We start from the raw sequence: 23,360 nt of genomic DNA on the forward strand, positions 1-23,360 counted from the left end.
TCTGAAAAGAAAAAAATCAGGTCTTAGTTCTGAATTTAACACACATGCTTTATGTGTGCAGAGGAGGACGGTTTTATTTCATAAAAAGAAAGAAAAATGCATCCCCAAGGGTCCAAAGTAATTATTTTTGCCTGAACTGTTAATACCAAGCATAAGTACTAGAGAGACCCTGAGCCCAGCGTGCCATGTGCAGCCTGTGCACCGTTCAGGCCTGGCTGCTGAAGGTCTCCAGCATGCTGTTGTTCCCTCCAATGTACCCAGGCTTCAGAGCTCCAGCATGAGCTCCACTTCCCATGTGCAGGTGAAGCAACATCCACCACTGCCCTAAATCAGTCTGTGGTCATGTAGCTTTTGCAGAAAATAGGTCAAGCTCCGTGTGTTTGGGTTCTGCTTTGTGGCGTCGTTGAAGAAACTTGAGGTGCCCGTGTGCAGCTCAGCCTTAGGTGGGAGAGTGGATCAAGCCATCAGCATGTGGTACAGAAAATAGATCTCAGGGTCAGAGATCCCAGGATATTCCAGGATAAATCCACCCAAGTTCCCTTTCCCTGTGGTGTAAAGGAACTACATACCTGACCTTGCTTTGCCATGGAAGAGAGCAGCAAAGCTGCAGTCGGTTTAATCAGGCTTGTTCTGCCATCCCTGTGGGCTGATGGTGGAGGGCTGCTGCAGACCTGGTCAGAGTGGCTTTCCAGGAACCCAAACTTCTGAATTTTCCTGCAGTGAGCTGTCTAGTCTGTCTTAGGGAGGTTGCCCTTGCTGACGGTCACACACACCTGCCCTCAACTGTCGCAGTCCAGCTTCACATCCCAGAATGGAGCACAAGGTGCAGGAGAGTGAGGTGGCAGCAGCTGAGGTTGGCTTTTAGCAGAAGCAAACTCAAGGAGGTTCAGTGCTCCTCCCCACCCACCTGCAGGCAAATGTCTCTGACTTCCTTGGAGCTGAAAGAGCAGCTGAAGTGCTGTTGAGCATTGCACAGGGGCATTGAGGAGCAGGGGCCGTGGTCTGAGGTGGCAGCAAGCACTGTCCATCCTTTGCCCCAGACTGAAGGCAGGCTGGGGCATTCGATGGGTCAGAGCACTGGTCCTGCAGAAGGTACATTGTATCCTGCTGCATTGTCCAGAGAGGCAGGAGCTCCAGCTGCTTGGTTGGATGCTTTGCTGCCTTTTGTGTGTAAGCTGTGCCTGTCTTGGGAAAGAGAGCATGGACACAGATGTGGCCAGTAGTTCCATCTGGAATGATTAACATCCCCATGCACACTTACTTCTGCTTGTCAGGGCACACAGGAAAGCTCAAACAGGCAGCTACCAACTGCTGTCCCTTGGACAACATGCTGTGAATTAATTCCTCAACACCTCCCTGCCACTTCCTTTGGGACCCTCTGGCTACAAAGATGATGCCAAGAGGGCAACCAGGTACAACAGGTGCCTTGATGAAGGACCAGGGAACTGCATGGAACTAAGCAGGGACTCAGTTGAAACAGGCTATTTTGTGACATTTGCATCCAGATTAGTGAGCCCCTCCATGGAGGTGCTGCTGTATATCCTGGCCCACAGTGTCAGAAAGGGCAGATGTTTACATTTTTCTCTCCTTCATATTGTTGGCACTGCAGCAAGTTTTTACTAGGACATGCAGGGTTAGAGCTTGCCCTTTCTGTGCAGGCACAGTGGGATGGTCCCTGCCCCAGAAGGCTGAAAATCTAAACAGACACAGTAGTTGTCCCAGATAACTAAAAGGATCAGCATCAGAGTTAGGTGCAACATCCAGACTACCAATGGTCTGTCCCACTGCCAGTCTGTCACTCACCCTGAGAGTGATGCCTAAGGTATTTTGAGTGTCCATCATGTGTTTCATTCAACTCTATCTCAACAAGACTTTGTGTGTGCCTGGTTCAAATCTCAGGTGCAAAGGCCCATGGTCCCCTCGTGTGTCTGGGCAGCTGTTGAGCTGTTGAGCAGCAAGGGCTGTCAAATGGCAGCCTGATTGTTCAAAAGTCCAAAGCTCAGGGAATAGCAAGTGTGTGAAGTCCATGTCTGCCAGGAATAACATGCACTGGGAGCAGGGAGGGGGCTGGTTCCAAACTAGTCTGCAGTAGTACTCAGTACTGCAGAGCAAACATGACTTGCACCTCTTTGGAGGTGCACTCTTGTGAATTACTCGCACTCATATAAATTTTCTGTACCTGGGACTCTCTCCTCTAGATTCTCCTTAGCCTAAAGAACTTCCAGGGGAAAAGGCCCCTGTCCTGCCTTTGCAGGTGTTGTCACAGAGCAGAGAGGGCCTGTTCTAAGGGTGCTTGCCTTTCGTAAGCAGCAGTGCCACCTCGTCTGCTGGGGATGTACCCAAGTGCAGGCAGCAGTACCGAAGCAGTGCCCTGCCCTGCTGCCGCACTCACTGCTGCAGGCACTGCAAGAAGCCCTGCTCAGGGAGGGCATCCCTATTTCCTGTGCTGCTAGTGCTGTAGATGGGAGGCTGCCTCACAGCAGAGCCATCTTTCTGTCGTTTTTCCCATCAGTTGTCTGTCACATCTGCCAATCTAATGATGACTGGCTTAGGTTGACCCCGATTCTGAGGCTTGTTAACACCTCTTGGCTGTCAGGCTCTGTAATAGATGGCACATCAGCCCTTGTTTTATTTCATGTAGTGCTCATGTCAGCCACCCATTACTCCACCCCAGCTCACATCACAGTTTGCTGGTTTCAGCTCACCTTGGCAGAAGAGACTCATCTCTGCAGCATCTATGTGAGCTGGGGGGACAGGACCAGGGTTTCCTTCGTGCTGGCAGTTCGTGGGCTTTTGCAGGATGGCCAAGGCACTGCCCCATCATGCTGCCCTGAAAGGGATGGTCCAAGCCCACCATGAACAAGCTCAGGCATGAGAACCTGCTGAAAACTTAACTTGTTCCAGCTGGGTTGATTTTCTGCCTGTTCAGGCACCTGAATTGGCTCATTGAGGGCTGCAGGTGAGCGAGAGAAACAGAAAGGAGCAGATCTCCTTGGCAGCCAGCGGTGCCAAGTTTGGTGACACACATTGGCTCTGGGTTTCAGCCCCCCAGAGCTCCTGCTTGCCCAGCAGCCTCATGCTGGGGACTGGAACAGGACAAGGGACTTGCAGGGCAGGCAAGAAAGGTGCTGGTTGGGGCTTCCCTTTCTCACAGCCTGTGCCCACTGCTGGGAGGGGACAGCCCTCACTGGAGGGGAAGGAGGGTGACGTTGCTGCTCCCATGAGGTTGCAGGCCCAGGGCAGGGCCATGGATGTTGTCCTTCGTGCTCTCACACTTTGTGTCTCGTCTGCTGCTTGCAGGGTGCCAAGAAGCTCTGTCCCCAGTGCAACACCATCACATCTCCTGGAGACCTTCGGCGCATCTACTTATGAAGGACCCGGCGGTGGGGCGGGACCCAGCGATCGGCTCAGCTCATCACACCCAGGGGGAGAAGAACGACCGCAACAAAAAAAAAGACGTTTTAAAATTTAAAGAGAAAAAAGAAAAAAAAAACAACAAACCAGAGACTCCAGACATGGACTCGAGGATACAGGAGCAGTGGGGAGCCTCGGCTGCCAGGTCCCGCAAGTTGAGACCTCCTTCAGCATCTGCAGCGGGCAAAACCAAACCCTTTGTTGTGAAACCCCCTTTTTTAAAACCAGTGTTCCCCATCACCCGTTCCCTGGAGCTGGCTTTGCATTGTGGATGGCTCGTGAGCCGTCCTTTGGACTGTGTTGTTGACCACTCTGCCCCCAGGAGACTGGGGAAGGGACCCTTGACAGAAAGATGTTAAATAACCTGTAACTTGTGTTCTTTGTTCAGTTTTGTTTTTGTTTTGTTTTTATTTGTTTTGGTTTGGTTTTTGGTTTGGTTCTGTTTTGGTTTTTTGTGGTGTTCTAGTGATAACAAAAAGGTTTAAAGAAAAAAAAAAACACACCCAGACAGAAATGAAGCACATGTAATATAGATTATATATGTTTACAATGTTGTGTATAAATGGGATAGACTCAAACATTACATACTAATAAGTTTCCCTTTCTTTTCTTTGGGTTGTATTTTTTTTAAAGAAGAAAAAAAAAATGAGCAGAGAACATTAAACCCATATTTTTCTTGGTTCAGCAAAGTTTTGGCATTAAAGTCATTAGTTTAAAAAAAGTATATATATACATATATATAATATAAATGGTTTAATGTTCTGTGGTGTATATTTCCTCATTCAGATATGAAGTTAACAGCTTTTAGTAATGGCTGTAGCATTGCCCATAACTTACAGAACTTATGGGGAGTAGAGGAGGTGGATTTTTGTCATTAGTTGTAGCTAATGGGGCTATTTATAATAGAATCGTTATCCCCGGAAAGACACAGCTTTTAACTCCTCACCGGGGGCCAGGCAGGATGGAGGAATGTGGCTCAGCCCCTTTGCCTTTTCCAGCTGGGGAAGGGGCAAACGGTGTGGAGCCGGAAGGAGGGAGTCAGCTGGAGCCCTGCCTCCTCCTCGGGCTGGGAGTGCCTGCTCAAGGGGTCCGGCTGATCCCCTCTGCCTCCTCCAAGGCTGTGGCACCTTCCCCTCCCCTGCCCGGCTTTGCTTTCCTCTCCTCCAGGCAGCATTTGCTGGCTGAGGATGCCTGGGCTGCTCAGGACAGTGGGGAGGTGGGGATGGCAGGGGACAGGGTGGTCGTGCTGGTGGCTTTGCCCAGGGAGCTGGGCCAGTTCCCTCACGGGTGTGGCTGCAGTGGGCCCGGTGCTGCCCAGCAGAGCTGTGCAAACCCTGCAGAGCCAGCCCTGCCCTGCACCCACATCCCGCAGCTCCCACCCTCCTACAGCCTGCATTTTGCCCAAGAGGTTTTGGCACTAGGGCAGAGAGCTAAGCCAGCCCTGTCTCATCCACACCACCACCCCCAGAGTGTCCAGCAGAGACATTTCCAGCTGAATCCAGAGGTTCCCCACAGCCCCAGCTTCTTCCACACAGTCTCTCATGCTTGTCCCTGTCTCCCATATCCTCAGCCTTAACCAAAGCTGCCATCTGGCCTGTTCTTTTGTTTTTGTTTCTTTTATTGTCAGGACCCAAGAAAGAGGTAACGATCCATTTCCCAAGACCTCGTGTGCTGAATTCTCCCAGCTCCACACTGTGCATCCCTGCCCTAGCTCCCCACAGCCAGAAGACAGGGAGATGGGGAAGCTCATCTCCCCTGCTCCTGCAGGGTCTTTCCAAGCAGATCCCACCTGGCAGCAAAACGTGGCTGGGGCGTTTTAAGACAGTCTGGGAACAGCGGTGGATGAGGGGTTTGGAACTGGGCCGCTGGGGTATTTCCAGAGAGGGAAAGGCTGGGGAGGCAGGATGTGGAGGGCAGGATGTGTTCCCTGCCCTGAGCTTGGTGCTGTTTTGCAGAGAACAGCTGCTGGCCTTGGCATCTCCTGAGTGATTTCAGAAGGATCCCACTGCATCCAAAAAAAAAACCCCAAACCAAATTGAAGGAGCTGTTATTTGATAAGCATCTCATCAAAAGGTGACAATTCCTAATTGGGATTTTCCCGGGTCTCCAAGCTCATAGCAGTGTGTGGCCTCTGAGACCAGAGAGCTGCAGCCTCCTCTGCTCAGGGACATGTACCTGCAGAGCTCCCAGGGACCAGAGGAAGCCGAGGGACCCTGGAGGGTCCTGACCCCACGGGGAGACTGCAGGCAGGGCCTGCCCAGGGGGCTGTCACTGCTGGGTGACCCTGCACCCAGCAGCACTCGGGCAGGGGAAGGACAGGCACACACAGCTCGGGCTGGGTTTGTGAAGGGAGAAAAACCTGGGGGGGACATGGCTGAGCTGGGAGTGTGCTGGTGCAGACGTCTCAGATTTGGACAGAGTGCAGCAGGTGGGTTTGAGAGACAGACAGGAAGGCAGGACAGGGCAGGACACCCCAAACCAGCCCTTCCTTGGAAATAGGCCCTGAGAGGGAGCCAGGATTTCTGGCAGGTGTTGTGGACCAGCCGTGTGCTCTATGTACGTATGTGTAAAACCATATGTAACTAGTCATTGTTTTTTGTTTTGGGGGTTATTTTTTGTTTGGTTTTTTTTTGTTTAAATTGTAAAGCCATCCCCTGTTTTCAAGGGGGGGAGCTGCTGGGGGAAGGCTGGGGAGAGTGGCACCCCAGTTTGTAACAGGCATCCGCCACTTCCCCTCTTCTGTAATGAGTTTAAATGATTTAAAAAAAAAAAAAAAAACTGAAATATCAGAGTTACCTATCTTTGCCCAAAGAATCCCAGTTGCACAAAGCGATATTCTGGTGTGTCGATGATTGTGTGTCAGTGTATATTATACAAAGAGGTACTTGTCACTCCCGTTTGTAAACTACATTTGACATTAATTAAACAAGTATAAATCTTCTCAGGCGCTTTCTGCCTCTCTGTGTTTCCCTTTGCAGGGAGAGGCAGCGGAGGAGACGCCCCCACCTCATGCCACAGTCCCTGGATGTGGGTAATGTCCCAAAGGGGAGTCCCGGTCCTGTTGGTGATGCAGGGACAGATGCAGAGGGATGCTGGGACACTCGCCAGACCCCACCACGGATGGGTTGCCCCAACTGGTCCCCCCTCGTAGAGCCAGGAGGGCAGGGCGAAGGGCACCCCTCGGGGGACACCCCCATAATGAAGTCTCCTCAGCTGCATTAGCTGGGGGCAGGAGGCACCCAGCCCCAACAGATCCATACATCCTGCATTAGGGGCCCCCAGTGCAGTGTAGGGTTACCCCTGGCACAGGGACGGGCCGGGGGGGCAGAGGTCGGGTTCCCCCCCGCACGCGGCTGGCGCCGACGCTTTCGGTTTACAAACATTTTGCAGATGGGTCGATGGGGTGTTTCCAACCCCCTCCCCATGGCTGCCACCCCAGGACGGTGGGAGGAGGCAGTGGGGATTTCAGGGACCTCTTTCCATCTGCTGGGGCAAAGGTAGGGAAAGGTGGGGGGTGGAATTCAGCTGCTTTTTTGGCTGGCGAGGAGCAGCAGAGCATCTCAGCCACTCTCCAATCTGCTTTCAGCCCAAAGGAAGCCTGAGGCCAGGGTGAGGGGCTCTCCACCCCCCCCGCAGCAGGCTGCTAATATTTTATTTAAAATATCTTTAGGAAGCGGAGGCCCGTGATGTATCGGATATATTGAGAAAATGCTAATGTGTAATAGCGTGTGTCAGGGGCCTCGTTCATCACCCCGCGCCGCCTTCTGGGGGATCCATATCTAATTAACAGTAATGAATGAGGGAGCCCACCTAATGACAGCCCGCCAGTTTGTTATGGAAATGAGGCAATCCCATTAGGCAAAACACTTAATTAAACAAACTGCTCGGAGTGTAGGCCAGTGCAGGATGGGCACAGGCCCTTTGGGGAACAAGAGGGGCCCTAGTACCCAGCCCCCCACATGCCAGGTCAGGGGCACAGAGGCTGCTGCAGCCCCCTAGAGCTGGGTCCCCATGGCCAACTCCAGCAGCAGCGGGTTGGGAAAGCTGAGGGGGACCCACTGGGGGGGGTCCCAGCTGGGGAGGGGGCAGCAGAGCAGTTCACATCCCCCTCTCATCTTTCCAGGACGTCAATGGGCACAGAGGCCAAACACAGATTTCCAATCAAACGTGTGTACTTGGCTCCTGCTCTATTGACACTGAAGCAAGAAGGGCTCAAGGTTAATTCCTTATCAATACCCTATTGTCAGCTCATTCATCACTTGGCAGGGGCTGCCCAAGCTCTCCCTGCCCCAGCCCCCAAGGGTTTGGGAGGGTGACTGAAGGAGGCCGTGCACACCTCTGCCCACCCAGCCTGTCCCTGGCTGGTGGTGCTGGGGTGGGCTTGCAGCCATGTGAGGAGGCAGAAATGAGGGGATGAGGAGTCAAGTTCAAAGGGAAGTTGATGGCAGGCAGGCAGAGCAAGCACCTGGACGGTGAGCCCCTGTCTCCCTTGCCTGAGAGCAGGAGCTGTGTGTAGGGTGAGCTGGAGAAGGGGGCTTGGCAGAGGGGCTGCTCGGGTAGTAGCTGTGGTCCCCATTTGTGCTGTCCTGTTTCCTAACTGTCCCCTAAGTCCCCAGCCCTGTGTGCTGGGGAGTCTTGCCAGCCTTTTCAGAAGAGCAGGACTAAGCTCATCTTCCCCAGGGCTTGGGGACTACGGGGAACCCAAGGGAGTGCCACAGTCACAATACGTGGAGTTTCCAGAGCTGGGCCACGGTCTGCTAATCACAGTATCACAGAGTCACTTAAAAACCAGATAGCCTTCCCTGGGTGATGAAAAGGGAAATGGTGTGACCTGTCCTGCCAGGGAGGGAAGGGCAGTAAAGCTGGTTTTGCTGTTAGACTGTTTGTTTCAACACTCAGTTAAAACTGCAAAATAGGATCTAGTACAAATCCCAGGCAGCTCTAGGGATAGACGCTGTCCTGTATTAACTCATGATCTCTGCTTATTGTTGCTGGAGTTAGTTCCTGCTGGTCTTTCTCCCTTGCCCCAAGAGGAGACTTTTCGCAGGAGACGCTCTCAGGCCTGCAGAAGCGCTGGGCTGAGCCCTGTTGGGGTCTTCTTGTTGGGATCTTCTCCGCTGTCTCCCAGACTAGAAATCCCTCCACGCAGGAAAGAGGGGGCCTGCTGCCACCTCGTGGAGGCTGTTCCCACCCAGCACAGAGCTCCCACGGAGGTCGGCACAGCCGCCCTCTGCCAGCTCCTCCTCCATCACCTCCGCCGGCGATGGAGACCAGCCTCACACCTCCCTCCTTCTCCTTCTAGGAAGATGCACACGGGGTTGGGTCGTTTGGTTCCATCTCGGGCCCTTCACACTTTGCCATCACTGGCAGAGCTTCACCCATAATCCTGGAACATCCCAACACGTGCCAAGATGGGACCTGTGCCCACACACTTTTAATAGAACATCTTTGTGAGGTGTGGGCACAGGTCTGTCTTCACCCAGGGGCCTGGTTTGAATTACTTGTGCTGCAAGATGCTCCCCCCACCTCCAAAATCTGCCCCCTGGCTGGGCTGGATCCTGTTGCTGGCCTGCCCAGTTCCCCATCACAGCCTGTCCCAGTGCCCTGGGGCACCCTGGCTGCACAGGCACCTTCCCACCCCTGTGAGCAGCAGCTGAGCACCCTCCAGCCTGGACACATGACCACTAAGTGGCTTTTTTTCTTTTTCAAAACCTTCCTGTAACATCATCACTGCCTGGGGAGAGAAGCCAGCACAGGGGAGTGAGCCAGGAGCCAGCTCTCTCACAGAAAACACCCTCAAATTGATTTTGTTGCTGAGGGAAAGTTAGTTTTGTTTTTCCACAACAGTGGCAGCCAGCCCCTGGGCATCCTTCTTTCCCACCACTGCTGGTGTTTCACCCACACTGCTTCATAGTCTGCACAGGAGGGCTGGGCTGCAGGGAAAAAAGCTCTGGGCCACATCCCACTCCCTACCCACGAGGCAAGCCCAGGGACGCTGCATTTTTCCTCCCAAAGAAGAGATCTGCAGTACCCCTCCTCCCCATAGCTCATGTCAGAGATTTACCTGGATTTGCCAAGATATCACAACCTTTGGGCTTTCAGTGTTGAGGCTGAAGCTCTTTAGGACTACCAGCTGCGCCAAACCGTGACAGTTTAGCAAGGATTAAGGGTCTGAGGCTGGGTTTTTGTAAATCCAGTAGCACTTGGATCAGTTCTCGGCCGTGTGCCTTCGGGCTCCAAGTTATTAACCTTCTGTTTCAAATAACAAGCCACAGGCATATAGAGGGCAAGAAGGTGGGGGCACACGCAGCACAGGGCAACGTATCACACAGTGCATGTCACGCACTGCTCACAATCGGAATTAAAACTTTTGCTGGGACTCAGAAAACAAGACCCACCTGGAACGCTGGTGCTGTAAATCACTGACTTGCCCGAGACCATCCTGCTCCCACAGAGAGGTGTGTACACAAATTACCCCCGAATTTCGGGTCACTTTTGCAGCAGTGGAAAAGGCCTGTGAGCAGGTTCCTGTTTGCAAAACCCAGGGCAGCTCTGGCTGTGGAGCTCCATCAGGCAGCACCCACTCCCTGCTTGCTGCCCTGCAAAGTGGGGGAAGTAGGGCAGAGCTGGACTGAGCTGGGGAAGGGGCAATCCCATGGTGGGGAGGTGAAGGTGGGGATGGAAGGTGTAGCTGACATGTGAGGCTCTCCCCAGAGGAAGCTTTGCCACCCTGTCACACAAGGTCAGAGGGTTTACCTCCAGCTCCTGCCAGCCACGTTCTGCAACAGCCTGAGTCCTTAAACAGGAGAAGTTCAACAACACCCACAGCAATAAACAGGAACAGCAGATTCCCAGGAACAAACATATTAATTCAGAGGCGCATATTATGGAGTGTTTAACTGTTCTGTAAATACCAAACCCATAGAAACCAGCATGAGGGCAAGTGCTAGTTAAATAGCCTTTATCACCTCTGCTCCCTAGGAGTGTTCACAGTTCCACAGGGGCCTGCTTTAAAAAGGTGGAGATTGCTGATGGGCTTTCTGGGGATAGGGGACCATGCCTGGACTTTACAGGTCCAAACCCTAGGAACAAGAATTTCTCCATGAAAAGGGGAAGGCTGAAGGTTCTTACACAGTGCAGCCCTCACAGCCCATCGTCACAGTGGAAGCTGAAACTGGGATCACACCTATGGAAGATGGGATCCCAAGCAACAAGGGCTCCTGTGCCTGGAGACAGCTTTCACTTAAAAAAAAAAAAATCAAAGACAAACCAGGCCATCAGCCCCCTCTCAGTTAATCCTCACCTATTTTATACACCCCAGTCCTACCTCTAAAACCACACCCAAAACGGGGTTATTCTGCTGTAAATGAGGGTTGCCACACTAGTCTGCCAAAAACAGCCGTGCTGGTCACCACTGGCCACTCACCCTGTGCTTCTGTGAGGTGTTACAGTTCTTGTTTTAAACTTCCAAATTTTTGTAGTGCCTCCTAGGGGACCTCCCCCTCTATGTTTGGATCCAGAACAGTAAGTGTTTTGTAATTGTGGATGACAGCACCCCAAGGGTGGGCAAGACCAGCACTGCAGCCCACAGGCAGCAACCACCAGTAGAAACCCTCATGTTTTTCACGTGCCAACCTCTCAAGGGCAGCTCCCTGTTCAAAAGGGCCCATGTCACAGCCCTCCAGAGCCTCCTCCTGGCAATTTAAAGTTGGCTAATTCTGTTCACAATGTTATTAACTTGCTGGCAATGCTGTGGCATAGCATAAACATATCAGCAGGCTCTCCTCTGTCTTTATCTCCGCTTCTCCCCCAAATAAACAACAAAACCTAAAACCAAACATGGCTGAATTTCAGTGCAACAAGCCACTTTTCCACTAGGTGGAAGGAATTAATTTCTTCTACACACTGCATGGACTGCAAAGATTGATCATCTGAATAGAATAAATCATAGCTCCAAGAAACAGTTCCATTTTCCTCTGCAGTTCCACCTTTCTATTTCAGAGGTTTGGCACAGCTGTAACCCAAAAGTTTCCCTGCATATCCAGATGCACAATACGGGCTGTTCAAAGACACTAAATAACAAAGAAGCAGTCGTCCAAGAAAGCAAAACTACTCAGTGGAACACACAAACAAAACACAAGACACATTCAAAAACGTTAAGTTAAACCTTTGGGTTGAAGAACACAAAAGTTACCACAAACATTTGAGCTCCCACCCAGGATCAGAGCTTTGACTGTTCTATCTCAGCTATTTAATGAAACCAGGTGACAGGCTGCTCATAATGCCCTGCACACACCTTTTCCAGATCTTACACTTGGTTTCTGGGCCTGATCTCCATCAAGGAGCACAACAACAGTTGGGACGCATTCAGTGGAGCAAAAAATCTGCAGACTGAGGCTCTCTTTGCTCACTGCAATTAAAAGAAACGGCAGAGAGAAAAAAGAGCAAACAACAAAGACATGAAAGAGCTGTATTGTTAAATCAGTACAAGCCATAGAACATGCACATTGGACATCAGGGACAAGGAGACAACATGGAAAGCAGAGAACAAGAAGAGACAGGAAGAGACAAATAACAGTGTGAAATTCTGGTCTGTGACACCTTGGTAAAGTACATCAACATGAACCATGACTGGATTTCACCTTCAGTACTATAAATTAATCCATATCTACTTTCTGCTATAATGTGGCCGGTCCAAAGACCAGGCTGGAGGCTTCCAGACTTGTAGACAGTGAGGGGGAAAAGAACAGAACCAAACCAAACCAGAAGTCTCTACTTTCCTCCCTTCAAAGACACAAAGGTAAAGGGGGTAACAATTTCCCTTACAAGCTGAGCAAAGCAAACAGTGAAGGTCGTGGCAGCGCTAGGGAGGAGAGCCCCGCACACAGTCAGACAGGAAGGTCACGCAGAGGCTGCTGTAGTAGGTGGGATACACCCGCATGTGGCTGACGTGGGGCGAGTCCGAGAAGTCCACGGCTTTAACGGGGACACCCAGCTGCTGCCTGGTGTCAGCCATGTGCTTCACCTCGCTGGCCTTGATGATGGCATCGGCCTGGGAGTAGAGGTACAGCTCAGGCCAGCGCGAGGGCGCCTTCAGCAGGGCGTCGTAGTGGCTCTCGTGGACGAAGCGGGTCAGGGGGTACAGCAGCACCCGCAGCACGACGGCTCCAGTGGCAAAGGTGAGCAGGAGGAAATACCTGAGCAGCACGTTCACGGAGACCAAGACAATTGCCAGGGCTCGAAGGGCTCCTACCAAGTTTCTTCTGCCAGGGGTGCTGTCGAAAATGGTGCCTGCTACTCTGAGGTTCTGGAACGGCTTGTGGGTGCGGAGCGCCTCGATGATGTAACGGTACAGCATGACACCACCATTGCTGAAAACATGGAAAAGAACCGGTCTGTCTTCAACCCTGTAGTGAAAGAGTAGCTCCAGGAGTCGCCTGGCTGGGGTCTGGAGCGATTTGATGCCAAAGCTCTCAGAGAAGAAGATCATCCTCCATGGAGCCGTGTAGCGGATGACAGTGCACCCCTGAGAAGAACAGAAAGAGATCCCAAACACATTTAGGCTGCGCTGTAAATTACACGATGTAGGCAAGCATCAGTACAAAGAATGCAAAAATTTGGGACAGGTTTCCGACAGAAACCACAGGGCCAGAAGAAAGTCTTTAGAGTCAGCAGCAAGGCACTGATATGAACAGGATTACATTAATCACAACATTACATAATCATAACACTGTTATGAAAAGGTCTCTGCGGAGGCAGAAGCCTGGCTTTGCCGATGTCTGAGATCCTTTCAAATCTTGCACTAATGGCACAGCCCCTGAGGATACTGCCACCCCCTTACATGAGTGTTAGTCCTCACTCAGGAGGAGAAAACCATCTCTCTGATTCACAGACCTTCAGTATCAGCCATTTTGGTAAGAATGTGGTGCACATCCAGCTCATGACATTGAAACAAATACAAGGAGGAGGAGGAATTTCGTCCTCTCCTTGGGTAGCACTTGTTTGCAGCTGTCTCTGAGACTCACCCACAGCCACCACTGACAGGATTTTTGTAAACCTTCCTGAAATGTTCCAGCTGTGCAAAAGAGGAGCTCTGGCTCAGAGACTCAGAACTCCTGAGCAGCTGCCTTTACACTGAAAGCCTTGCACAGCAAACAGGATCATGGAGGATTTTCTAAATAGAACAGATGGAACCACATCTATAAATGCTTTAGGTCTTTTCTGTCACCTAAGCTCACTGACATTACACACTGACAAACACAAGGTGAAGCCACCCAGACAGCCCTCCCTCCCAGAGCTCCCTAAGCAGTGCAGAAGGAAGAAAAGAATACCAAGTTCTTAAATCAAAGTCTTCTCAACCATCTTGCCATGGTTACTGTCACTACCTCTTAGGGAGCTATGAAAACCCTTTCTCCCCTTTCCCCTTTCTATGACCTTTCTGATAGGAAGTTATTTTCCAAGAAGTTGTCACGCTGCCCTGTAATGTACTCCTCATCTGCTCTGCAGCATCTCTTAGTCATAGCAGCCACTTAACAATTAACTCTTCACTAGATCGAGCCAATTAATGACTCCTGCACTCCACACATCAACAACAGACTTGTTTATGTACAAACTTTACCACCTATAGCTGAAACAGATTTGGATAGATACAGGATTCCTTGTATGCTGATCAAGAAAAAAAAATCTAGTGTTTCACTGGGTCCTCACACTATGAGTTGGGGTCATTCCAGTAAAATACAGCATTAGAAAGGAAAATATCAAAACTTAGGGAACTGGCAGTAGGATGGACCTCCCTAGTTCAAACACCAGGAGCTCCCAGTGAAAAGCTATGACTATCACAGGATGCCTGTTTCAGAGGCAGGATAAAATTAATTTAGATTACAACATTTACATGAATCATTTTCACAGGAAGGAAGAGCCAAAGGGGCAACAGATGCCAATGTGCTCTGTCAGTGCCCAGCCTTGCTGTGGCCTAACAGCAAGCAGCAAATGCAGGATCTTTCCCTGCATGTTTACCTGCCTGGAAAACTAACACAGGTCACGTCATTCCTGAATAATCCCAGAACTTTAAAAGCCTTAAAATACTTCAGTGATTCACAGAGCAGCTGAAAGTTTCTCCAAGTAAGTATTTTTGTCTCAGTTGCACACAGGAAGGTGACATCAGCAGCTGTTAGATAACACCGCCTGGGCTCCGGGAGATAAGGAGCTTTCAACGACAGGAGAACTCGCCACTCCCTCCCCATGACTCTGCAGATCGAGAGAGGATTCAGAGCAACTTTACCAACATGCAGAAAAGAGGCAGTGCCACAAAAACACAGACAAGCTACTCACCTTCTGGCTGTAGATTGCGCTGTATTTGGCCAGGTATTTGTCCTGGCAGCCCGCCCAGCCCAGCAGGATCACCACAGGCTGGCGCTCTGCGTGCCCTCTCTCCGCGCTGCTTTCTGAAACTAATCACAAGTTTTAACATAACGCCCCTCCAGCCTGCCCGAGCCGGAGCTCACGGCAGACTGCCTGGCCAATGCAGTTTGAATGCAATGTGGGAGCAGGCATTAGCTCGATCTGCCCGCTGGCCGCGACCGCGGCCTCTGCCCGGTGTCCCCGCGGGGCCCTGCTCGGCAGGACAGCGCCGCTTCAGCCCCCGCAGCTCCCACCGCTCCCCAGTGACGCACAGCCAGCGCCGAGCAGATCCCTACGGGGAGGCGAAAGCCCTCCTCCCGGGGGCACCACGGGCTGTCGTGCCCCGCTGTTCCAAGGGGGAAAGCGAAGCGTCCTGCCCTGCCCTGCCCTCACTGCCACACACCTGCTACGGCACCCCTCCTCAAGGTCCCCGCAAGCCCGCGCCCCCCAGGGTTCCCCCAGTCCCTGCTGCCCCTGGTGTCCCGGTCCCGCTCGCCCCGCACCGCGATCCTGGTCCTGTCCCGGTCCCGGTCCCGGTCCCGGCTGCAGCTCCACCACGGCCGCCTCCAGCCCGTGGGCTCCCATGGCCTCGCTCGCCGCGGCCCCGCCGCCGCTTCCGCCCTCGCCGGAAGCCCCGCCCACCCCCTCCCCGCAGCCAATGGGAAGGGAAAGCGCCCGCCCCGCCTCCCCGTTGGCCTTGCCCCATCCCCGCCCCCCACTTCCTTAGCAACGCGCCCTTAGAGCCGGGCCTGGCGCCCCGCCCACTGAGCGCCCATTGGGCCGCGGGAGGGAAAGAAGGGCAGCGATTGGTGCGGCCGCGTGTCAGTTATTGTGCGAGGTAACCGCCCCCCGGGGATGGAGGGTAGTGAGGGGCTGCGGGGCCGGGATGGGGGAATGGTTGAGCCTGGAGTGGGGATCACACTCAGGGGGACTGGGAATAGAGTGCAGGGGCTGAGCGACGCTGTGGGCCTGAGCTGGGCGTTTGAGTCAGGAGGGGCGACGCAGGGGCTGGGCACGGGCTTCAGGGAGCGTGTGAGGGCCCGATGTGGGGTTTGGGGTGTGAGGGAGCGCAGGGCCTGTGGTTGGGCTGGATCGGGCCTGTGGGATGGTGGGCTGGGGCGGGGAATGCTGGGGCTGCCATGGGTCAGGCGGGGCAGGGGCGGGATGGAAGCAGGGTCAGGGCAGCGGTGTGAGGCCGTGCAGGGCTCCGTTTGGGGCTTTGGCTGCATTAGCAGTGGGGCTGGGGGCCAGGACGGACAGTGAGAGAGGGGCCGGCGGGACTGTGGGGTGGTAGGGGCTGGGTACAGTGGGGTACGCTGAGGAAGGTGCATTGTGCATGAGGAGGGTGGTGGGGGACTTGAGGTGTGCCAGGAGAGGGTGAAACCTGCAGGGGAAACAGAAGCTCTAAGTTCTGCTTGAGGCTGGGCACAACCTCGATGTTGCAACACCAAATCACTGTCACTCCATCGTTCCACGAGTCCAAGGCGATCGGTCGCTGGCACCTCGCACTCGGACTGAGGCTGACGCAGCATCGGCCTGCCTTTTGATCTCAAAACTGATGATTTAGCAGCACTCTGGATGTAAAGAACTGCTGAATTGCCAGGGCCAGTTCCTAAATCACTGGTGTTTTTCTTGGCAGGAATAAAGCCCTGCCCTGACCCAGCCTTGTTTTGATTATTAGGTCCAATGGACTGGGTGGCAGCCCAGCACTGTGGAGAGCAGAGTTTGAAGCCAACAAACAGGAGTTACGTGCTGATGCTAGCACTGACAATCGACTCAGGCAAGCCATTTAACTTCCCTGTGTCTGTATGTTCCCATATGTAAAATGATCATAATAACAATATTAATGCACATTTTCAGGGTACTTTGCAACGTTGGCTTAAAGACTACTGTGTCAGCAGATGCTGTGATTACAGCAGCCAGAGTAACCACTGAATCCTCTGAAGCCCCATGTCATCACTGTTTCAAACTCCTCTTTTTTTTTCCATTGATCCACAGGCAAGCCCTTTGTATCACTAAAATCCTCACGTCCAGAGGCTGGTGCTGGTATTTCTGAAGAGTGGGAGGGTTGCTGCAGCTTTATAATAAAAATGGGATAGCAGTACACCACCAGCATCTTAAACATAAATACAGAAATGTTAATTTAGAATCAATTTTGGGATGTTTCAGACTGTAAAGTTCTTTTAACTAGATCTCTGTTGAGGACAGAGGAGCACTTTATGGGACTGTAAATTTCATGCAAACAGTCTCTGTGAAATACAGATTCCCCCCGCACATGAGCTGTTCCCTCAATATCAATCATATGCCTTGTAAGTAATGTTTCACAAATATTCTGTAAATCACAGGAAAATGCTTGCAATAATGTGAAATATGACTTTCACTTGACTGTTTCAGCCGAGGCCCCTAACAGGCCATTCTCCTGTCAGCACTAACATTTGTTATGGCTAATAACATTTTCAATCACAACTATTTTGGGAAAATGGATTTATTTTAAACCTCCTTCCCCTCAAAGGAGGTCCTGAAAACGCCCTGCCAAGGACACAGACTCCTTACAGAGCACAGACCGTAAATTCCCAAATGAAATTTCATCTCAATTCTTAAACATTGTTCCTTAAAGACTTTGTTTGTTTGTTTGTTTGTTTTCAGGTCCTGAGATACATGTTCACCTCTTAGTCACTGTTTTCAGTCTGGCTCTGATAATAGGAATAAAAAGTTACTTTTGAGCAAGTATCTTGGGGATATTCTGGAACTGCTTTGGAATTTTGCTCCAGATTCCAGGAGAAAGGACTTAAGAATTTTGTAGCTAGGGAACTGGTAATCGTGGTGATTTGTATTACATTGAAAGAAACTCCTTGTTCTGAAATCCAAAGATTGTGTGTTGTTCTAACTTTTTTTCTCCTAAACCACACTTAAACCTAAAATGGTGCTTTTCTTGGGCAGGAAGTCCAAGAAGTGCATTAGACAAGGTGAGAACTCCTTTCTTATCCTTAGGCATGTTGATAGAGATTGGTGGAGGACAAGGCACCTGTGTCAATGCAGCTGTTTGCAACCTTATCCCTCCTTCTGTATCTGTGTGTGGACACAGATCCTGGTGTCTGACTCCTTGGGACTGGTCAGTGTCCTCCAGCCAAACACATACACAGCGGTGGGATTGCCACCTACCTGAGCAAATGGAGAGCTTGATCCCTGACATTTCACCTCCCTACAAAGTACACCTTCACATGTGTCAAGCTGGAATAGGGATTATCTTACTGAGCCAAAAGTGTGCCAAAGAAATTTGGCAAGATGTGGGTTACTTTATTTAACACCTGTGTGAAGGGATGGAAGGAAGTGCTGACACAGGATGTTTCTGGGGTTTCTGCCTTCTTGCCTATAGCTCTTATCATTTTAGCTTTTCTTAGATTGTTTAAAAACATGCCTGGGAAATTAGACAGGAAGAAACCTGAGCAAATGTCTGTCACATCAAAGGGTGCCAAAGCACTCTTCCACTGCCAAGGCCAGGCACATATTCCTGGGGTGGATGTGGGCCCAGTCCAGATGACTGTCACTCCAGCACGTGAGTGAGGGCTGCACTGCTTCGCTAAGAGGCATTTATAGCCCCCTTGACCCTGTCACTCCCCATAAATCCATACCTATTTCTGCTCTCATTTCACCCTATTTATTCCCTGGCAGGTCAGATATGAGATGCAGTGTTCATATCATGAGGCTAGTGAGAAACCAGGGCTGGGGTAATGGGAAACATCAAAATGACTTTATTAACAGAGCAGAGAAGAGAGCTCCTGTAGTGAAACCACCTGCCCCGGAAAATAATCTCAAGTCTGTCACAGATTCATTGTGCAGCTTCAGACATACCTGGAACTCTCCTTTTGCCTCAGTTTTCCTATCTATGACATGAGTATAAGGGAAAATGAGATTAAATTAATGGTTAGTAAGAGCTTTAGTATTATTTGCCAGAGATTTTAAATGTGATTTTGATAGTAATTCCTTAGTACGGCCTTCCTCTATCTTCACAGCCCTTTTTAAACTTCTTTCTTATTTTTCTCTAGGCAGAAGAGATCCTGACTTCTGTCAAAGAGCAAGAAGCCATCAGGAAGCTCATGGTTTTCTTGCATGAATGGGATAGTGCCCACAAAGTTGCTCAAAGCTGCATCCTGGACAGTTTCATTAAAAGCACGGCAGAACAAGAGCTGGAGCTGGAGTTCTCCCAGGGAGCCAGCTAGTTCCTGGTTCACCTAACAGCATGGCTCAGGATGGCATATCTGTTTCCTCAGACAGCTGGAGGTGCTGTGTGGTAGTGAGATGGAGAAGAGGGGCAAGTTCTCTACCAAAAATTAGTTTAAAGAATAAGCTCTGCACGGAGACATTCATATCCAGCCGTGTTCTGCAGGTCTGAAAAACAACCTGGCTATCTAAAGATGAAACTGAAGGGAAAGCCATGTAACCTGTCTCTGAAGAATGTAGAATTAGTGTTTTTCTTGCACTGGGATGAGCGTGCTGCCTCTGCCTGCCTGTGAGAGGAAGATCCATGCTCTCTTGCAAGAGACAGTACCCAGTTCAGACCTCCATCTGCTGCAGCGAGGCAGGAGGTGATGGCTCCCAGGAGCACAGCCTGCTGGCAGAGGAAGATGGGCTCCAAGGCAGGAGATGCTTCTGGCTTTGTTCCCTCTATCTTTGAAGCCACAGATACCTTAATGAATTTCTGGAGATCGGAGGTGCCTCAATTCCCCTGGAAATACCGGGGCTGTACCACCTGAAAGAAGAGGACAAAAGGGAGTCTGTAAAGCTGCTGCCACTCACTGCAGATACTGGTAGGGAGTATAAGGAGCTCATTCGCGAAAGCTACAGTAGGCAGCATCCATCTATATAGGAATTGTTTTAATTCAGGCAAGGAGTTCTCCCTGACCTCTGACCCCCGGGGTTCCTTGCTGTGCTGAGCCACTCCCACCCCTCCACCTGCAGATGGCAGATCACTGCAGCGCTGGTCTGGCTGGAAGGAGTTCAGCTATTGTTGAGTGCCTGCATTTCATCCCCTCTCATTTTTTAACAAGCTCACTTTCTTCACAGTCATATTGGCACAATATTGCTGCCCTGCTGGCTGCAATTCCTCCCGTTAAAACCACAAAACAGTTTCTATTCTTACCTGCAGCATTCACCTACTGCAAACTTTCCCAGAGTTCCCCTCTGGGGTGGGAGGGTTTTGCAGCTCATATCTTTGAAAGAACATTACAACATTTTTTTTCCCGTTTTTTTCTCCTTGCCAGTGGAAACCAAACCCTGTTAGTTCTGTAGTTGGAGGATGTTGTCAGAGGCCATGGGGTGATACATGCTGTCACAGCTTCCTCCAAGAGACGAAGCAGCAGGATCAGCAGCAGGGTCCTTAGCAGCTCTGTTTGGCATTCCAGCGCCAGACTCTGCTTCCGTAAACACACGCAGAAGGGCAGAGAATTTTTTTCCTGGCTCTTTGAGCCACACTCCAAGTGTGATGTGATACTGGGTTCTCTTGGGGTAGCAGTGAAACAGCTGAGATGGGTGACTTATTCTCCTCCAGGCACATGAGTTGGCATCTCTTTCTCTGCATAGAGGTACCAAACCTTGCCAAGTTCTTGGCCTCTTCCAACAAAGCAGAGGGTCAAGAAGACACACAGGTTCTGCTGGACTCTTCAGGCCATGGCAGTCCCAAGTACCAGAACCAGGTCTACCTTGTACCTGTGCTGCTCTGTACCTCTCCACAGGCCCAGCACGGGCTCTGCCGATGCTCAGGGTTGTGCAGGTGAGTACTGAGCCTTGCGGGGAGAAATGGGAAGTGTTTGCGTCTGTGCCAATCCTTCCTGCCCAGACAGGGGCTGTGTGCGTCTCCCTGGCACTGGGGCTGCACTGAGCAGCCCCGGTGCCCGGAAGAGAACTGCCTGGAGAACTGTGTTAAGGCTGTCCCTGTCACTCTGCCCTTTCTCCCCAGGACATGGTGGGAGAGGTGCCCTGTGCCCTCGGCGAGCCCGTGCTGGGCGTGCTGCGCTCTGTGCACCTGGATTAGGAAAGCAGGATCTGTGTACCCACCTTGGGCACTCTGGGGCAGGCCGTGGCTGGCCTGGGCAAGTGTGGCGGGGGTGAAGGGCGAGCGCTGGAGCTCCCGGCCACGTATCCCCACAGCCCCCTCCCGCCGGAGCGCGCGGCCTCATTAGTATTCATTCATTTGCATACCCAGGGTGCACCGCGCCCGGTACCGCAGCCCCGGTAAAGCCTTTCGGTGCCGCCGCTCTCCGGGGCCGCTGGTCCCGGTGCGGGCCGGGCCAGTCCCTGCCGGGTGAACGGGCCGGGGAAGAGGATGGTGGAACCGGGGGGTCGCGGGGTCGCCATGACCTATAGAGAGAAAGCTGTGGATAGGTATGTACAGGGGACCAATTGTTGGTATACTCCGGTTTCTCTTCAGATCGTATAAATCTTTCGCCTTTTACTAAAGATTTCCGTGGAGAGGAACAAGTACGAGTGTCGAATAATTTTTTGAGGCTCCATTTCGGTGGAGCTGACCCTATCCTGGTTAAAAATAGAAAAACAAATAGTAGTAGAGAATTGTGATAGATCCGGACTCAGTTTGTGGGGTTGCAGTGCAGACAAGGTCAATTACTGCCCTTTCCAGCGGTAGGAGCAGTGTCTGCTGCGGGGTCGGTTCCGCGCCGGTGCTCACCCTGACCCCGGTACTCAGTCCCTCCGCAGCGCCCGTGCCCCGGCCGGGGCAGCCCCCCCATCACCCCTGTCCCATCAGAACATGGGCGAGCGACCGGGGGGGCTCGGGCGGTGCAGCGCAGCGGCTGCGTGCCAGCTATTCGGGCTCCGGGAGAAGCGGCCAGCCGGGAACCTGCCCTGCTGTCCGGGCGCTCCAGCCTCGCCCGGGCCCCCGCTCCAGCGGTCTTGGCGCGACCTGGGAGGATCCCGGAGGAGCCCAGTCGTTACCGCGACCCCCCTCCCTTCGGTCCGTGGCAGAGGCGTACGGCGGCCTCTCCCGGAGCCGACTTTCACCCTCTGCGCCGCGCTGCCGAGGAAACCGTGCGACCGCAGCCGGGCTCCTCCAGCATCCCCGTCCGCCTCCCCTCGCTGTCCCCGCCGGGCCCGCCCCGCCCCAGCAGCAGGGCAGGTAGCCCCGGGCGTGGCCTCCCCGGCACGGCGCGATCAGCATACCCGGGGTGCAGTGCGGGCAGCGCCCGGCCGGTCCCGCCGACAGCCGCCCCTCCGAGCCGCGGCCGGGGCTGGGGCCGGCAGGGGTGTGGAACGGGCGGGGAGCTGGGACCGAGCTGGGGGAGGCGACGGAGGGTCGCCGTGTCCTCTGGGGCAGCGTCAGGGAGGGGGTGCATGTGCAGGAAAAATGATCTATATGCTCTGGTTTCTCTTCAGATCGTATAAATCTTTCGCCTTTTACTAAAGATTTCCGTGGAGAGGAACAAGTACGAGTGTCAAGAAATTTTTTGAGGCTCCATTTCGATGGAGCTGCCCTTATTTTGGTTAAAAAACAGAAAGAGCTCATTTAAATATCTTTCACACATGCGCTCAGCGTGGTGAGAGTGACTGTCGGGTTACAAAGTTGCGATGCGGCGCCGCGGAGGAAATGATCCCTCGCGATTCGTACCGTGGGGAGAAGGGATCTGCTCCAGGACTGGGGCTGGTGCCTACGGAGTTCACCCACACCTCCCCGCCCGCGCCTCCTCCTCCTCCTCCTCTTCCTCATTAGCGCCTCCTCGTTACCGGTGATTTGCATACCCAGGGTGCCCCGCGGCCCCGCCGGTGTCCGGCGCTGCGGCCGCTGCCCCGCCCGGGCTGTCGGGGCCGCCCGGTGTGTGCGCCCCGCGGGGCCGGGCCGGGCCGGGGCTGCGGGGCCGGGAGAGCCGGGCGGGCCCGTGTCACCCTGACGTGTGGGGCGTGGGGCAGGCGGCGGCAGCGTCGGGGAGGGAGGGAGAGGCATACTCTGGTTTCTCTTCAGATCGTATAAATCTTTTGCCTTTTACTAAAGATTTCTGAGGAGAGAAACAAGTACGAGTGTCGAATAATTTTTTGAGGCTCCATTTCGGTGGAGCTAACCCTATATGTGTGAAAAATAGAGCTCTAAATGTGATTGGAATGGGCATACACGATGTGGGGCGACAGCCTTTTTGTGATGGAGGTTGTTACTCCTGCTGCTCCACCATCCGTCACCGGGTGGTGTCATATCTGTCCATTTATGCATCTCTCTCCCTGCTCAGGTCCTGGTTCGTTATTAACCCCTCCCAGGAGGAAAGCGTTTACCTGCTGCGAGGAGACTGCCAAAGGTACAATAGTTCACCACGGTCCCTAAGCACACAGCTATCTGTGACAAGCCAGGGCGACCAGCAGGGTGTTTCTCTCAGGGTCCCCCATCTGCAGGGCTCACCCTGGCTGCCACAAAAGTCATTGGGTGAGACATTGGAGAAAAATTTACAGGACCGTGAAAGGGACCCTCATGTGGCTTCCTTTGGGTAGGAAAGGACTGGGACATGTTCTTCCCAGAGAGGGTTCACCCCTCTTTCTGGCACTACCCCAGC

At 52.5% G+C, this 23,360-nt stretch overlaps 2 protein-coding genes and 3 non-coding genes across 15 annotated transcripts in view; 4 read left to right on the plus strand and 1 right to left on the minus strand.

Moving 5' to 3' along the window:
• Positions 1 to 6,355, plus strand: part of RNF220 (ring finger protein 220) — a 214,259-nt gene extending 207,904 nt beyond the window's left edge. For all 8 annotated transcript variants that reach the window (XM_051807719.1, XM_051807728.1, XM_051807756.1 and 5 more), the window contains one exon: positions 3,301 to 6,355. In XM_051807719.1, the coding sequence (XP_051663679.1) occupies positions 3,301 to 3,372 (72 nt within the window). In that variant the 3' untranslated portion in view covers positions 3,373 to 6,355. The remainder of the gene's footprint in view (positions 1 to 3,300) is intronic.
• A 3,907-nt stretch (positions 6,356 to 10,262) lies between these two features.
• TMEM53 (transmembrane protein 53) overlaps positions 10,263 to 23,360 on the minus strand; it is a 38,225-nt gene continuing 25,127 nt past the window's right edge. The window contains exons 1-3 of one of the 4 annotated variants that reach the window (XM_051807820.1): positions 15,318 to 15,450; positions 14,746 to 14,864; positions 10,263 to 12,940 (exon numbers count right to left, since the gene is read on the minus strand). In XM_051807820.1, coding sequence (XP_051663780.1) covers positions 12,278 to 12,940; positions 14,746 to 14,864; positions 15,318 to 15,399 — 864 coding nt within the window. In that variant the 5' untranslated portion in view covers positions 15,400 to 15,450 and the 3' untranslated portion in view covers positions 10,263 to 12,277. Of the gene's footprint in view, positions 12,941 to 14,745; positions 14,865 to 15,317; positions 15,451 to 23,360 lie in introns of those variants that run through there. The other 3 variants (XM_051807852.1, XM_051807839.1, XR_007907762.1) reach the window with 3 other exon arrangements.
• On the plus strand, positions 21,222 to 21,336 carry LOC127480576 (U5 spliceosomal RNA). Its single transcript, XR_007907958.1, has one exon. It is a non-coding gene; the product is annotated as a U5 spliceosomal RNA (small nuclear RNA).
• On the plus strand, positions 22,181 to 22,295 carry LOC127480569 (U5 spliceosomal RNA). Its single transcript, XR_007907955.1, has one exon. It is a non-coding gene; the product is annotated as a U5 spliceosomal RNA (small nuclear RNA).
• LOC127480479 (U5 spliceosomal RNA) lies at positions 22,764 to 22,878 on the plus strand. The gene has a single exon (XR_007907915.1). It is a non-coding gene; the product is annotated as a U5 spliceosomal RNA (small nuclear RNA).

The sequence above is a fragment of the Manacus candei genome, unplaced genomic scaffold, assembly GCF_025592945.1.
Source record: "Manacus candei isolate 608988 ecotype Guabito, Panama unplaced genomic scaffold, ASM2559294v1 h1tg000005l, whole genome shotgun sequence".
NCBI lineage: Eukaryota > Metazoa > Chordata > Aves > Passeriformes > Pipridae > Manacus > Manacus candei.